Source organism: Meles meles, chromosome 16 (assembly GCF_922984935.1).
Source record: "Meles meles chromosome 16, mMelMel3.1 paternal haplotype, whole genome shotgun sequence".
Taxonomy (NCBI): Eukaryota; Metazoa; Chordata; class Mammalia; order Carnivora; family Mustelidae; genus Meles; species Meles meles.
The window spans coordinates 54797280-54811136 of NC_060081.1; the positions used below are offsets into that span (position 1 = coordinate 54797280).

At 50.4% G+C, this 13857-nt stretch overlaps 1 protein-coding gene across 1 annotated transcript; it reads left to right on the forward strand.

Annotated features, from left to right (window-relative positions):
• Window positions 1-2471: 2471 nt before the first annotated feature.
• Window positions 2472-13593, forward strand: LOC123926615 (signal-regulatory protein beta-1-like). The gene is made up of 6 exons (XM_045980559.1): window positions 2472-2535; window positions 4038-4349; window positions 5445-5765; window positions 8983-9291; window positions 13057-13371; window positions 13487-13593. The coding sequence occupies exons 1-6, from the start codon at window positions 2472-2474 to the stop codon at window positions 13591-13593; spliced, it is 1428 nt and encodes a 475-aa protein (XP_045836515.1).
• Window positions 13594-13857: the final 264 nt, after the last annotated feature.

The window sequence follows — 13857 nt, forward strand, 5'->3', positions numbered from 1 at the left end:
TTTGTTTTGTGAGATTAAGAGTCATTTATGGTTTGTCTCCCTCCCAATTCCATCTTGTTTCATTTATTCTTCTCCTATCCCCCTACCCCCCCATGTTGCTTCTCCATGTCCTCATATCAGGGAGATCATATGATAGTTGTCTTTCTCCGATTGACTTATTTCACTAAGCATGATACGCTCTAGTTCCATCCACGTCGTCGCAAATGGCAAGATTTCATTTCTTTTGATGGCTGCATAGTATTCCATTGTGTATATATACCACATCTTCTTTATGAAATGGTATGATTTCAGATGTTGGGTTAAAATATGTTAGTTAAGATTAATTTCATCTTTCTTTTTACTTTTCCCGCATGGATACTGGACATCTAAAGCTCCCTGTGGCTCCCACTGTATTTCTATGGAGAGAGAGGAGCAAAGAGTGGAAAGATGAGTACAAGGAGATAACAGGTAGAAGAAATCTGAGAGGTATTGAGATGGGCTCACGTTTCTCAGGATGGAAACTCACATTTATTTAGCTTTTATTTTGTGCTTGGGACTTTAGACATTCCATGCACACAACTCAGTCCCAGGCTGATATCATTAGCGTCTTGCTCCGTATTAGGAAATCGAGGCTTGGGTTTGACCAAGGTCCTGTGACTGGTGCAATGACTTTGAACCTGGCAGGGCAGGGGGCCCGGCCCACACTGGTTTTGTCTCTGAGCCCAGTTTCCAACCCGCCTCTGTCACATTCCTTCTTCCTGCCTCTCTGTCTCTTAGGCAGAGTCCATGCTTCTGGACACTTGCCAGAAGATGCTCTAGGATAGTTAAACAAATGGATGGCCACGGATGAATCACTTTATCAAACTTTTATGAAAAAGCTCTTCTGTGTCAGGCCCTGTTTAAAGCCCAGACCCACCAGATCTGTTTCCAGATACCACCGTCACACCCGGCGTGAGGCCAACATTGCTCCTCCCCTCACCGTGGTCAGGGCTGCCCCCGTGTCTCTGCTGTGAGATCGGGATCCAGGAGTGGTTCCTCCTCCTGTCCCTGAATCGGGTCCCAGGTGAGTCCTTCCAAGGGCCCTATAGGCGTGCACCTGTGTGTGGGCATGCCTGGGGGCATGCATGTGTGTGGTGCAGGGGTGCCCATGGCATAGCTCTCCCATGCACAGTCTGATCCAGCTCTGTGGCTCTGCCCCCAGAGTCCGTGCCGCAACCTCTTGCTTCTGGAACCTTCTTGAGGGGGCTGCTGACAGCTTGCTCTAAACTTGCCCATCTTCCTTCCTGGGGGCTCTCTGAGGACCTAGCCCCCAGCCACATCATGCGGGGGAAGTCCAGACCACACCTCCACCACCTTCTCTCTCTTCAGTTCCCTTTTCTCCTGCTAGTGCGGCAAGTCCACTGTCTGCCTCACGAGAAACCTGGAGGGGAAGAGCTGACTTCCTCTTCCTACAGGCACCCCTATCCCTAAGAGGTATTTGCGGGGGCCTGCTTGGCTGAGGTGACAAGGGAAGAGATTCCAGAGCAGTCCCCCTCAGGCTAATGGGTTGGTCCTCAGCTGGGTGGGTTAACAGAGAACATGGGGGAAGAGGGATGGCTGGGGGCCCAGACAGACTTGGTTGCTTTTTATTAGCCCTGAGAACCTACCTGGTCCCACTCATTATTATTGAAGACCTACTATGTGCTCAGCACAGTGCGCGGTGTGGGTTGCAGCAATGAACCAAAGACAGGAATCCTCATGGCCAATCATTCCTTGTGGGGGAAAGGGATCAAGAAGGAATAAGCATGCACATGAGGACTAGCTACGGGGAAGCCAAATCTAGTAGCGAAAGGGGATGGGGAGCGACCAAGGGGGAGAGGCCTGGGTGTTGGCAGCTGTATTTAACATTGGGCTTTCCCCAGCCTGGAGCTTCCTAGGCAATTCTGGGCACCCAGAGAGTCCAAGTCACACTGTGTCAGCCTAGTGAAGCAGCGGGCGGGGGCTGGGTATCCACGTCAGTGACCCTTCTTTGTTTTATCTGCTCATGTATGTCCCAGCTCGCTTCACCAGTCCTTTCCGGGTGGCATCCAACCTGCTCTGCAGGCCCTGGAGCCACCATGGCCTGGACAAGAGCAGGCTGTCCCTCACATTTGTTCAGCATGGAGGAGACTCAGCCCATCGCAGGAGCTTTGTGGCTCCAAGCTCAGGTGGAGCCAACACTTTCTCACTCTCCCGTCGTGGGGCCTAAGGGATAGTTGGCATCCAGGCTACGGGCAGCAGACACCTCCCCAGCCACAGACCCCAGGCCTGAGGGTTTGGGGTTTGGAAAGAAGCCTGGGCCACAGGGACCACTTCTCTCCCTATGACTCAAGCCACTGCTCCAGGCCCCAAGTGGGCATGTGTCCAGGAAGCGCATGGGCTGCTGGGAAACCCAGCTGTGGCTCCTGGGTTCCAGCGGAGCCTCCTCCAAAGTGGGTGCCCAGTGTGGATCAGGGACACTGAGCCTCCTCACCATGGCTGCTACACGTGGCCAGATCCTGGGCTCCCTCCTCCCCACCCTTCTGCTGGGACTCACAGGTAAGTCCTGGGTGAGCCCTCTGCCCACCTGGAAGGGTGCTAGTTGTGTCCCTTCTTCACTGCGGACCTTGTGTGGAAACGAAGGTGATGGGATTCAGGAGGACTCGAGGGCAAGAGACTGGGGAAGGGCAGGGAGTGGGAAGGAGCCCACCTCTCACCCAGTCTCCCTGATGTTAGCTCTGGTCTGAGTGGCTGGTTGCTCTAGGTCCGAGAGGACCAGAGACACAGAGGTAGAGGACCTCGAGTGACGGTGCCTTGGGCTCGTGGGAAGAGTACAGGACTCTCAGGTGGACAGACCTGCTTCACATCCTTCTTGAGCTCCCGACAGGCCGGGTGATCCTGTACAAGTCACTAAATTTCTCTGTCTTCATCTCCTCTTGTGCGGTGAATTCCATCTTCCACGGGTCACTTTTCTGCTTTGTAGGCATGCAGCTTCGTTCTCTAAACCTTCTAATCAGTTTCTTGGGTGTTCAGAACAATTTGAGGGGAGGGGCATCTACCCTGCAGTTGTCCTGGGACGACTGGAGGACACAGAGGATAGGCTAGAAGAGGGTGGGCAAAGCTGCCTCAGGGGGAGAGAACTCCCCATCCCCAGAGGTGAGCAAGCAGAGGGTAGATGGATGCCCAATCGGAAGATCTGATTAGGAGACCCAAACATCCCTATCCACAGTAGCTCTCGACTTCACACTGATGTCCAAGAGGGAAATCTTGAGTCTTTACCACACTTCTCCCCCAAAACAGGACCATCCACGTAGATGTCCAAGAGGAAAGCCTAGGAGACATTTTCCTATGAGCCGTTGTGTCCCCCACATCTCTTCAGCCTGTCACCAAGTGCTGCTAGACATACCTGCCTCATGGGTCTCTCCATCCTGGGCCAGGCAAGCCTACACTGCCTCCTTGCTGGTGTCTCAGCTCCCATCCCGTCACCCTCCTTTCCATCCCCCACACGGGAACCAGTTTCCTTCTAAACCACGTCCACGAGGCCACCTGCCCTTGTGTTCACAATCTCCAGTGGCCTCCCATCATGCTCAGAACAGAGTCAGGGGCATCACGCTGTACCACAGGCTCTTCTCAATGGACCTCTTTGTCCATGAGGCTGGGGTCCTATAGGTCTCTCAGCCTCTCAAGCCCACCAAGCCCTTACTCCCAACGTATCCTCACCTGCTTGTCCCACTTTCTAGAATGTTCTTCCTTTGCCCCTTCTCATGGCTGGCTCCTCTCCGTCCCTCAGTCTCAAAATGTCATCTCCTCCAGGAAGCCTCCTCCATTCTCTTCTAGACAGCCTTCTGACATTTTTTTTTTCTTTACCTCTGCACTTCTGGTGTCCCTGAAGTTGAGCCCCAGTTTTAATGATAAATTTGCTTGTTTACTTATCATCTGTTTTACGCTCCCAAGCCTGGAACCAGACAGCCCACAAGACCTGAAGTGCCACGGACAGCCCTAACATGCTGTTGAGTGTGGGACGTGTCCTGTCCTGCGTGGTCACAAGCTCTCTTTCACAGCTGGAAAGCCCTTCATCTCTCTGATGGGCCCATCTCAGAGGAAAACCCCTGGAAATCCAGCGCCTTTCAACTGTACTGCTGGCCCCTTCAGCTCCTGGGACTTCAATGTCACCTGGATGAAGGGCAGAGACGAGCACCCAGCCTCAGCTCAGCACCTGGTGACTAACGACAAAGGCAACTATTCCGTCACCAGCAAGGTGTGGGTGACACTGGCCCGCCAAGATATCTTATTGGGGATCACCTGCGAGGTCACCCACAGAGAGCTTGAAGAGCCCCTGCGGAAGACCATGAACCTGTCCCAAGTGCTCCAAGGTGGGTGGGCAGTAGGTGTGTGTATGTGTGTGTGTGCTGGGGGGATGTCATTTTCCCAAGAACACTGGCTTTTAGAGTCTTCTGCCCAGAGCCCCAGTTCACAACATGGAGCCCGGAATTCCTCATTGCCATAGCTGACCACACAGTGTGGCCAGGAAAGGCATAGGTTTTACAGGCTGACCATGGGGGCTGAATCCTGGCCACACCACTCTACATGGGTGACCTTGGGTGAGTTACTTAACCTCTCTGTGCCTCAGACCCCCTCTTAGAATGTGAATAGAGATAAAACCACCTTGTAGGTTTCAGGTGAGTATTAAATGTTTTAAGCACCTAGAACAATGCCTGGCCCCCAGTAAATTGTTTACAAATGTTTGGCCCCAATCTTCCACTTATCATCCTTATTATCTTCTATTATCTTATGATCTGGCTGCAATCTTCCATTTTCCAAACATCTTTGCTCTATTAATATCATTGTTATTATTTTTAAATTAGAAAAATGTCTTATTCATTCAGCCAGTAATGAATAGCTACCATGTGCCAGGCACTGTTCTAGGGGCTGGGGATACAGCAATAAAATGAAATCCCTGTCCGTGTGAGTATCCTATTTTAGTCGTTCTTAAAATTATATTTCATGAGATGAAATATTTCAAACATGCAAGACAAATATACCAGACCCCTAGGTAACCCTACCCGTATTTTATTTATTTATTTATTTATTTTAAAGATTTTATTTATTTGACAGAGACAAGGTAGGCAGAGAGGGAGGCAGAGAGAGAGGAGGAAGCAGGCTCCCCACCGAGCAGAGACTCCGATGCAGGGTTGGATCCCAGGTCCCTGAGATCAAGACCAGAGCCAAAGGCAGAGGCTTAACCCACTAAGCCACCCAGGTGCCCCCTCTACCTGTATTTAATGAACATTAACATTTCACTTTGTCTTATATTGACGATACAAGAAAACATTATTTCTAAAAAACAAAAACAAACAAACAAAAAAACGTAACCAATGAGAATGTGAGAGGTCTTGCAGCAGGACCCTGGGAGTAGGAACAGGCTGGGCAGGCAGGGGTAACTTAACAGATGCTTCTCGTTGTTCTAGTTGTCCCCACCCTGAAGATCACCACCAAGACCTCGGGGATACACATCCACGTGCATCAGAGAGTGAATCTCACCTGCCACGCGAGCCACTTCTACCCCTCCCACCTGCGTCTCACCTGGATGGAGAACAGACACAAGGTGCAGACGGTGGAGTCCCCGCAGGTCACGAGAAACACAGATGGGACCTATTCTCTGGAGCACACCTGGCAGGCAGAGGCCACGCTGGAGGGGAGCGAGTTTGCCTGCTGGGTGGTCCAGGATGAGCAGCCCCCAGTCCAGGCCAACATCACCCTGCGGGCCCAGGGGTCAAGGTCAGGGAAAGGTGGGTGTGGTCTCTTGCTGGGGCCCTGTGGGCAGCATGGCTTGGAGGGTCAGGCATAAGGACACCAACCATCAACCTGCAGGTGTAGGCAGTAGTAGGTCAGAGACTCAGGGCAGCACTGGATGAAGGTGAAGGAGGGGAGGGTGCCCCGGGCTGGTGATAAAACTCTGAGCCATTCACCCCTAAATTCCCTCCCTCCCCCACACCCTCACCAAGAAGAAGGAACAGGACTTCCCTTTCCCAACTCCATGTGCTCCTCAGGTAGAAAGTTCTCTGCCTTAACACCTGACTGCAGGAAATGGCAGAGATTATGAGCGGCTGGGTACCAAAGTCTCTTCCAGGAAAGCTTTTAATCAAGACTGGTTCCGCTGGAAGTTTCTGGGAGTCAATTTCATTTTATTTTTAAAGATTTTTATTTATTTGAGAGAGAGAGTGAGCAAGAGCGAGAGGACACACAAGCCAGGGAAGAGGCAGAGAAAAAGGGAGAAGCGGACTCCCCACTGACAGGGAGCCCAATAAGGGACTCGATCCAGGACCTTGGGATCCTGCCCTGGGCCAAAGGCAGATACTTCACCCACAGCCACCCAGGCACCCCTCTGGGAGTAAGTTTTAAAGAGAGGCCAGAATTCTTAACTCCCTTAAGTGGGAAACGGAGTGGGTGCTGGAGCAAGATTCTCCTCTCTACTATTCAGTATTCTCTGTCTCTCTCTCCGTCCTTTTTCTCTCCTCCAATCCCCTCCTCATATTCCTCCTTCTACCCTCCCTCCTCCCCATCCTTCCTAATCCTCCTCTCCTTCTCCCATCTTTCGCCCTTTTCGGCCGCACATGACTTTGGCCACTAGGGGGAGCTGCCTGCTAGCGGTTCAGACCCAGGAGCGCTGATGGTTTTTCTGGATCCAGCCTGGACCCCCTTGGGAGACCGAGTGACTGGCGGGCGGGGCGAGGGGAGGGATGTTGGATGGGCAGAAAAGAGAGTATTGTGATTGGCCAGACCTGGGTGAGCCCAGCGCGGACTGACAGCTCTCCGGGGCCACACGAAGTGGGGAAAGACCGCTCGCTCCAGCAGGTGTGAGCTGCCGCGTCTGCCTGTGGGTGTTGGCGCCCACGCTGCTCCCCGCGAAGGGTGGATGGAGGCGCGGCTGGCGAAACAGCACCCTGCATCCCATCCCCCCCCGCCCGCAGATCGGGCCTTGATCTGCCTGCTCTAAGAATTCGTGGGGGAATGATCCCACTGGCCATTCAGTTTATCGGGTTCCTTTTTGTTTGTTGTCCAGCAGAAATAAGAGAACCGTTCCACCAGAGGGATACACGGATCGGGATGGAAAACTTCAAACTACCCTTTTCTCTTCCGAAACGGTGTCTTTATTCTTTCTGACTCTCTTCTTTGCTGACTCACTGCGAGCTCTTTCCTCGTTGTCTCATCTTCCTTCCTTTTCGGGCGTTCGGGGCCCCTTCTGTTTTGGGTGAGCGGATCTTCGTAGTTAGACCTCCCCAGTCTAGCCCACAGACCGCTTCTTCTTCAGCATCCTCACCTCGGGCCTCCTCTGGCCTTGGGCTGACACCTGCAGGGCACTTACGGTGTCCCAGGCATGCTCGCATGCCTCCGCTGACATATGACAGGACGGGCAGCCCAGGGCCCAGACGTCTCAGAGGTCTGAGCTGGGGTCAGAAGGCTGGAGGTCTGTCCAGAAATTCTATGTGCTCTTTTGTATATTTCTCCCCCCCTCCTTCTGGAGAATACAGACCTCGGTCTGATCTCACGTCTCCTCTCGAATCTCAGTCTTACACCCTCTATTTCTGGGATTGCCTTCTTCCTGAATGGCCCCGCTGTGCACATGGTTCAGTCCCCAAAGTGGCACTTAGGCCCCTGGGGCCTCCTGCTGCTGGGCTCTGTCTGCTTGCCCATCTCCTCTGCAATGGGATCCTCACTCCTCTGAAGCAGACTCTGGAATTTGTGTTTGCAGGTGGCCAGACTCTGGAGCTAAGCTGGGGGGTGTCCCATCCCAGGGCTGCCACCAGCCATCTGTGCCTTCAGGCAAGGCGCTGCCTGTCCTGGGATCAGTTCTGCATCTCTGTCCTAACAACTGTGGCACCTGCCTCGTGGCACATTCTTTTCCTTGACTCCTGCTTGGGAACCGAACAAGGGGGCACACAAAGGGCACTGGGCCATGGCTGTTCGCAGTCTCCGGAGTACACAATCCAAAGCTGGGCTGAAGGAAGAAATGAACTAAAGTTCACTATCATTAGGGGACCAACTGTAGAAAAGTAAAGGCAGCCGTGATGTAACAGAAAGAGAGCCCTTGACCTGAAGTCACAACCCTTGGTTTAGAACGTGGGTTCTGTTTGCTGTGAGGCCCGTGGGCATATTACTAACCCTCTCTGAGCCGTTTCTTTCTCTAACATCAGAAATACAATTAACAACAATTTCTCAGATGGTCATTGTGAGTATAGGATGGCGGCAGATCATTTATGGAGGGGATCATTATGGGGTCGGCAGATCATTTATGGAGGGGATCATTATGGGGTCGGCAGATCATTTATGGAGGGTCATTATGGGGTCAGTCATTATGGGTTACTATATTCTACTCTAGTTCCTTTACTTTGTTTATTAACTCAGAATTAAGAATCATCCCCACTTTGCAGATGGGGAAGCTGGGTCACAGAGAGCTAGGTTGCTCGGGCTCAGCCAGGGAAGGGGCCAGGAATGCAAACTCCGGTTGAGGGTGACCCCAAAGCCCGTGCTCCTAACCTCGTCTCTGGGCCACCTGCTTTTTTATATGACCTGGGCTAGAGTGTGGGGGAGATGTTCCCTTTCTGGGTATGGAGGACAGACCTGAGCCAAGACTGCAGACACAGACCCTGGGGCCAGACTGTCTGACTAAGAACTGCAGCTCTGCCACTGACTGACTACCTAGCCTGATCTGGGCCTCGGGGTCTTCATCTGTGAAATGGAGATAGTAAGCGTCCCCACCTCCTAGGGTTGCAATGATAACCTGGTGAGTCAGAGCTGGACAGCAGAGTCTGGCAATGTGGGTATTGGCCGGGAGTCAGCAATGACCATATTGTCTTTGCCTGGCCGCTGATGTCGGCTTCAGAATCCAACTCCCATCAGAAGTAACCTTTACACCTTACAGGGGAGGAAGCCATGGGGATGCTCAGGGAGCCCCCGGCATCTGGGCACCTCCCTGCCTCTCACGGGAGGGCTCTCTCCCTGCAGGCCGGAGCATCCACCCTTCCTCCTTGCAAGGCCCCCTCCAGCGATCAGAGCCGGGCAGGAGCATCCAGCTGACCTACATGTCCTCCGGCCTCCCCTCACGTCACGTGACTGTGACCTGGTTGAAAAAGAACCAAGAGCTCCCCAAGCAGCAGACCCACGTCCACGCCAGCGGAGACACGTACAACGTGACCAGCAGAGTGCTCGTCCCACTGCTGGCTGACGACGTGCTCTCCGTGGTCCAGTGCTACGTCAATCACAAGTCCATGCTGGTGTTCCAGAAAAACATCAGCCTGGACCAGTACCTCCTTGGTAAGGACATTTTCCCTGTTCAGGTGGGTCAGCCCAGAGCTGGGCTGTGCGTGTCTCTGCCTCAGTTGCCTCCTCTGAAAATGGTACAGCTCTCACTTGGTTGTGGCAAGAATTCAGTGAACTAAGAACTGCCAAGTACATAATGCAGGCCTTGTTCGTGCTAACCACTCGGGTGGCAGTTGCTCTGTAGCTACTCATTCTTGTTTGTCCTATCCACATCACCTCTCTGGACTCAGTTTCCTCACCTGTAAAATGGGGAACAGTATCTTCTGGGAATTTTGTGTTTTTATTATTGTTTTATATGAAGAGCATGTCAAAATCTTTTTTTTTTTAATCTGATATTTTTGTTGTGCTTGATTTCCCTGGCCTGGACGAATGCTTGACAGGCCTGTAAATTCAGTGAGGTCATATGTATCATGCCTAGAAGGAATTATAGCAATCATCCCATTGTTTATGACAACTCTAAAGCCCAGAGAAGGCAAGTGAGTGGTCCAAGGTTGCACAGCAGGAAAATTAATTCCTTAAATATGTATAGGACCTTAAAGTCTATAAAATAGTTTCCTCAATATTTTTTTCTATTATCATGGCAATAAAGGCATCGTGTCACATGAATAAAAATACTGGTATTAACACCTCAAATGAGCTTAGCACATAGTCAGTAAAACACACACGTGTGAGTTGACTTATTAAATGTGTGCCACTCACCTATACTGTTTGTCCCACTGGTGATTTACACAAGGAAACTGAGATTTGAAGAGGTATTCTGCCCCGGGTTGTAAAGCTGGTGAGTGAGAGAGCTTTTATATGAATTCAGGCTTCTAGCTGCTTTTTTACCATCGTGGGATCACCTGCTTCAGTGTCTTTGAGTATAAAGCAGGAAAATGATCATTCAGGGGGTCCCCCGTATCTGATCATTTATTATATAATTTTCTGGAGTTGGGACAAGCACATAGAAAAGCAAAAATCATAGAAAATACAAATATTCACAAATGAATTAATTACTTATAAAATTAACTCCACTCAAACCCTTTCCTGCTTAATATCCCTGCATCTCTGCTGGGTTTCCCATCACAGAAATGCCCCTGTGGATGTCTCTGTCTGGGTTCCCCTGAAAGCAGAGCCTCAAACCAGGACTGGGTGCATGTGTTTGGGAAACAATCCACAGAGGTAGGGAGGTTGGGAAAAGGGATGGAGAACGTTGGACAGGGAAAGCAGGACACCCAAGAAAGGGTGAGTTATTGAATGTGTGCCCCAGTGGACAACTGAGGCTCGGCACCACTGGGACCACCTCAGGATTTAGGTAGACTCCTCAGGATGCTCATCCTCAGAACTAGGTAGACTACCCCTGGGTGGGATAAGGGAGCTGGGAATGTGCCCACACTGTCTGGGTGGCATTTGATGGTTATGGAGAAATCCCAAGGCAGCGGGTCTGGGAAGTGTTGCAGGAGTTGCAGGAGGGAGAGGCACGTCCCAGCACAGCTGCTCTGAGATCAGGCAGTGCGGGGGAGGTGGAGTGGAGCTCAGAAACCCTCTGCTCTTGAACAGCATGGCCTTGATTGAAGTGTGGCTAGCGAGAGACCACACTGTGAGGAAGAATCTGCATCCATTGCAAAGTGAAATCAGAGATCTTGCCAAAGTTGTGTTGCAAGAAGTTGATGCTGGTGATACAGGGGAACTGCTGGGATTACAGGCGAAGCCTCTGAGTGCTTCAAGGTAGAAAAAGAAGAAAAAGATTCACGATGCTCGTGATTCCGTGGGCACTTCAAAAGAGGACACTCGGATTTAAAGAGGTCCTGGTGAAAATTGATAGAATATTCAAAAGCTTTCAAATAATTTTTCCATTACCTTTTAATGATGGTGCTGCGAATGTGGAATCTGTAGGTACCATATGGATTTGTTGGTACTGTCGTGTAAGGTTTTGGGAAAAATTATATCTACCTTCTTATACTCCCAACACTCATTCCTTCTAAGAGTTGGTGCATAGTTGTGGTTATTTATTACATTTAATTAAAATACAAATTTAAAAAATTAGTTTTATCACTGAAATGTTTTTCAGGATGAAACTGCAACCTGTTCTTCCTTGATAGTGTCTATGAAATTGGGGCCTGTTTTGTATGCGTTTCTTCTAAGTGGATTTTTGTTGTTTTCTTTTTTTTTTTTAAGATTTTATTTATTTATTTGACAGACAGAGATCACAAGTAGGCAGAGAGGCAGGCAGAGAGAGGAGGAAGCAGTCTCCCCACTGAGCAGAGAGCTGGATGCACGGCTCTATCCCAGGACCCTGGGATCATGACCTGAGCCGAATGCAGAGGCCTTAGCCCACTGAGCCACCCAGGCACCCCTGTTGTTTTCTGATACCAAGTAACCTTCTGTGTTTAGCTCATGTGGTCTTGTGAGGATTCAAGGAGGCATTATATGTGCCGCCATTCCATGTGTGGGAGCAGTGATCACTCGCTGTGCCTGGGTCTCTGTCCTCCCAGCACTGCCTGGACACCACACAGCCAGGAGAACTCGCTGGCAGCTAGAAGGGACATCCGAGCCTCTCCCTCCTTCGAGCATCTTTCATGGCCCATAACCCTGGCCTGGGTGTACCTTATCCTGGCTTATCCTTCCTGGACATCACCCCAGTTCTGAGGCCTGAATCCTCCCTCCTCAGGGTCCCCCCACCCTTTGCTTGGGAGTAATCCCTGCTTATGTGCTGAAGGGGAAATGGTGAGTACAGATAAAGACCTTCTGGGGTGTTGGCCTGCCAAGTCTACCCACCCATGAAGCAGCACTGACAGAATTTTATCAGGCTGGGTGGGTTGATCAGATGCCCTTTGTTCCTTTTATGACTCAACAGAAGGAGTTTCTCTCCCCAAGACCAATGCAGGGAATGTCTTAACTAGGCCAACGACACATGATTTGATCTTGGACAATTGCATAATTTAAGAATTTTGGGGACAGAGGGAAAGTGACTCAACAAGCTCTTGCATTTGACTGTGGTGTTAGTGCAAGACCTCAATCTGGACCTTTCTGCCCTTGGTTTAGGGTCAGACAGTACCATGCTGTATGTTCACATGAATTCCACGGAAATACATAACATTTTATAGTATCTAACACCTTCCATATTTTCCTCATTATGAATACACTCTACTGCACAGCTGGAAATCAGTTGAGAAGAATTACAGAAGTTGTTAGATCATAATTTCAGAAGCTAGGATCACAAACACATATAGTCTTAAAGTTGAGAAAATGATGGTAAAATATGCTATATCTGGTGTAATCCCAGCTTTGCCCCTTGTGACCCTGGGCAAGTTGCTAAACTTCTCCATGCCCTAGTTCCTTCCTGTGTAAAATCTCAGTCACTTGGACTCATAACCATTTAGAATCTGTGCATCTTCAAATCTTATTATTATCAAGTCATAGAATGAGGCAGCTGACTTGTAGGTTCTTAAATAGAATTTAATGTTTATCTTTGCGTTTTTTTTAGTGAAAGTGGAAAAATAAAACAGAGAGAGAGAGATGATTTGGATGACTTTCCTCAATCCCATCATTCTTTTATCCATGCATTCCTGTGCATGGATCCACGCATCAAGCATGCATTCACTCAATGCACTCTCAGTCCTGCATTTGCTCAAGCATGCACCTGTTACCAGGTCCTGAGTCCTCCTCTGGGGCAGGCACTGGGCAAGTGACCCACCTTCAATGAGCTCCTGAGCTCCCACAGTGGACTTCCTATAGTAATTGTCTGCTTTCTCCGGACTGTGTCAGTTTCCCCTACAGTGACAGCTTCCCAGGCTTCATTCTCCTTGGACTTGGTGGCTATTACCTGCCACGTGCAGAGATTCTATCCACAGAGTGTGCATCTCACCTGGATAGAGAACTGTCATACCTTCAAGGGAGCCGAGCAACTTACATCCAAGCAGAATAGCGATGGGACCTACACCTTGGAAAGCTCGCATTTAGTGAATGTGTCGGGGCAGGAGTCTGAGCGGGTCCTCACCTGTAAGGTGCAGCATGAGGCACAACCTCCTATCCAGGCCAACCTCATACTGTCCAGAGCAGCCCACGGCACATACAAGCCCATGGGAAGCTTAGGTAAGCTCACCTCTACTGCTCAAAACTACTGGGTCACCTTTGTCTAGTAAGTGGAGTGAGGTCTTTAAACTCACAGAGCACCATTTGCTGTCTCCTTCTGCCCATTGGTACTTAGGTCCACAGATGCCTGTCCTTATCTTTGTGGCTTTCCTTCTGGGCTTCAAGGTGCTGCTGGTGATGAGTTTCATAGTCACGTACATCTGCAGGCGGCAGAACCTCTAACAGGTGAGTTGGAGGTAGACTTTAGTACATAGAGAGTGAGGTCATGTCATGGTCGTGGGCTGGCCACAGTGGTCCAAGGTGAGCCCATTATTTCACACAGCCTCAAGAAAAGGTTGAGAACACTGCTGTTTTCTCTAAATGTCTGAGGGAGATCTCAGAAGCTTCTAGCTCCCATACATCCTGCAGTGGCATGGGGTTTGAAGGTTTTTTAGTAAAGTCCCTTGGAATCCTGGGTGGGGTCCAAGGTGTGAAGGTGGGATGAGG

Bases quoted from the DNA above. Each gene is read 5' to 3' on its own strand.
- LOC123926615 (XM_045980559.1), top strand. From the start codon at position 2,472: ATGGCTGCTACACGTGGCCAGATCCTGGGCTCCCTCCTCCCCACCCTT. The intron at 4,350-5,444 runs GTGGGTGGGCAG...TCGTTGTTCTAG, and splicing joins CCTGTCCCAAGTGCTCCAAG to TTGTCCCCACCCTGAAGATC. The intron at 5,766-8,982 runs GTGGGTGTGGTC...CTCTCCCTGCAG, and splicing joins GGGGTCAAGGTCAGGGAAAG to GCCGGAGCATCCACCCTTCC.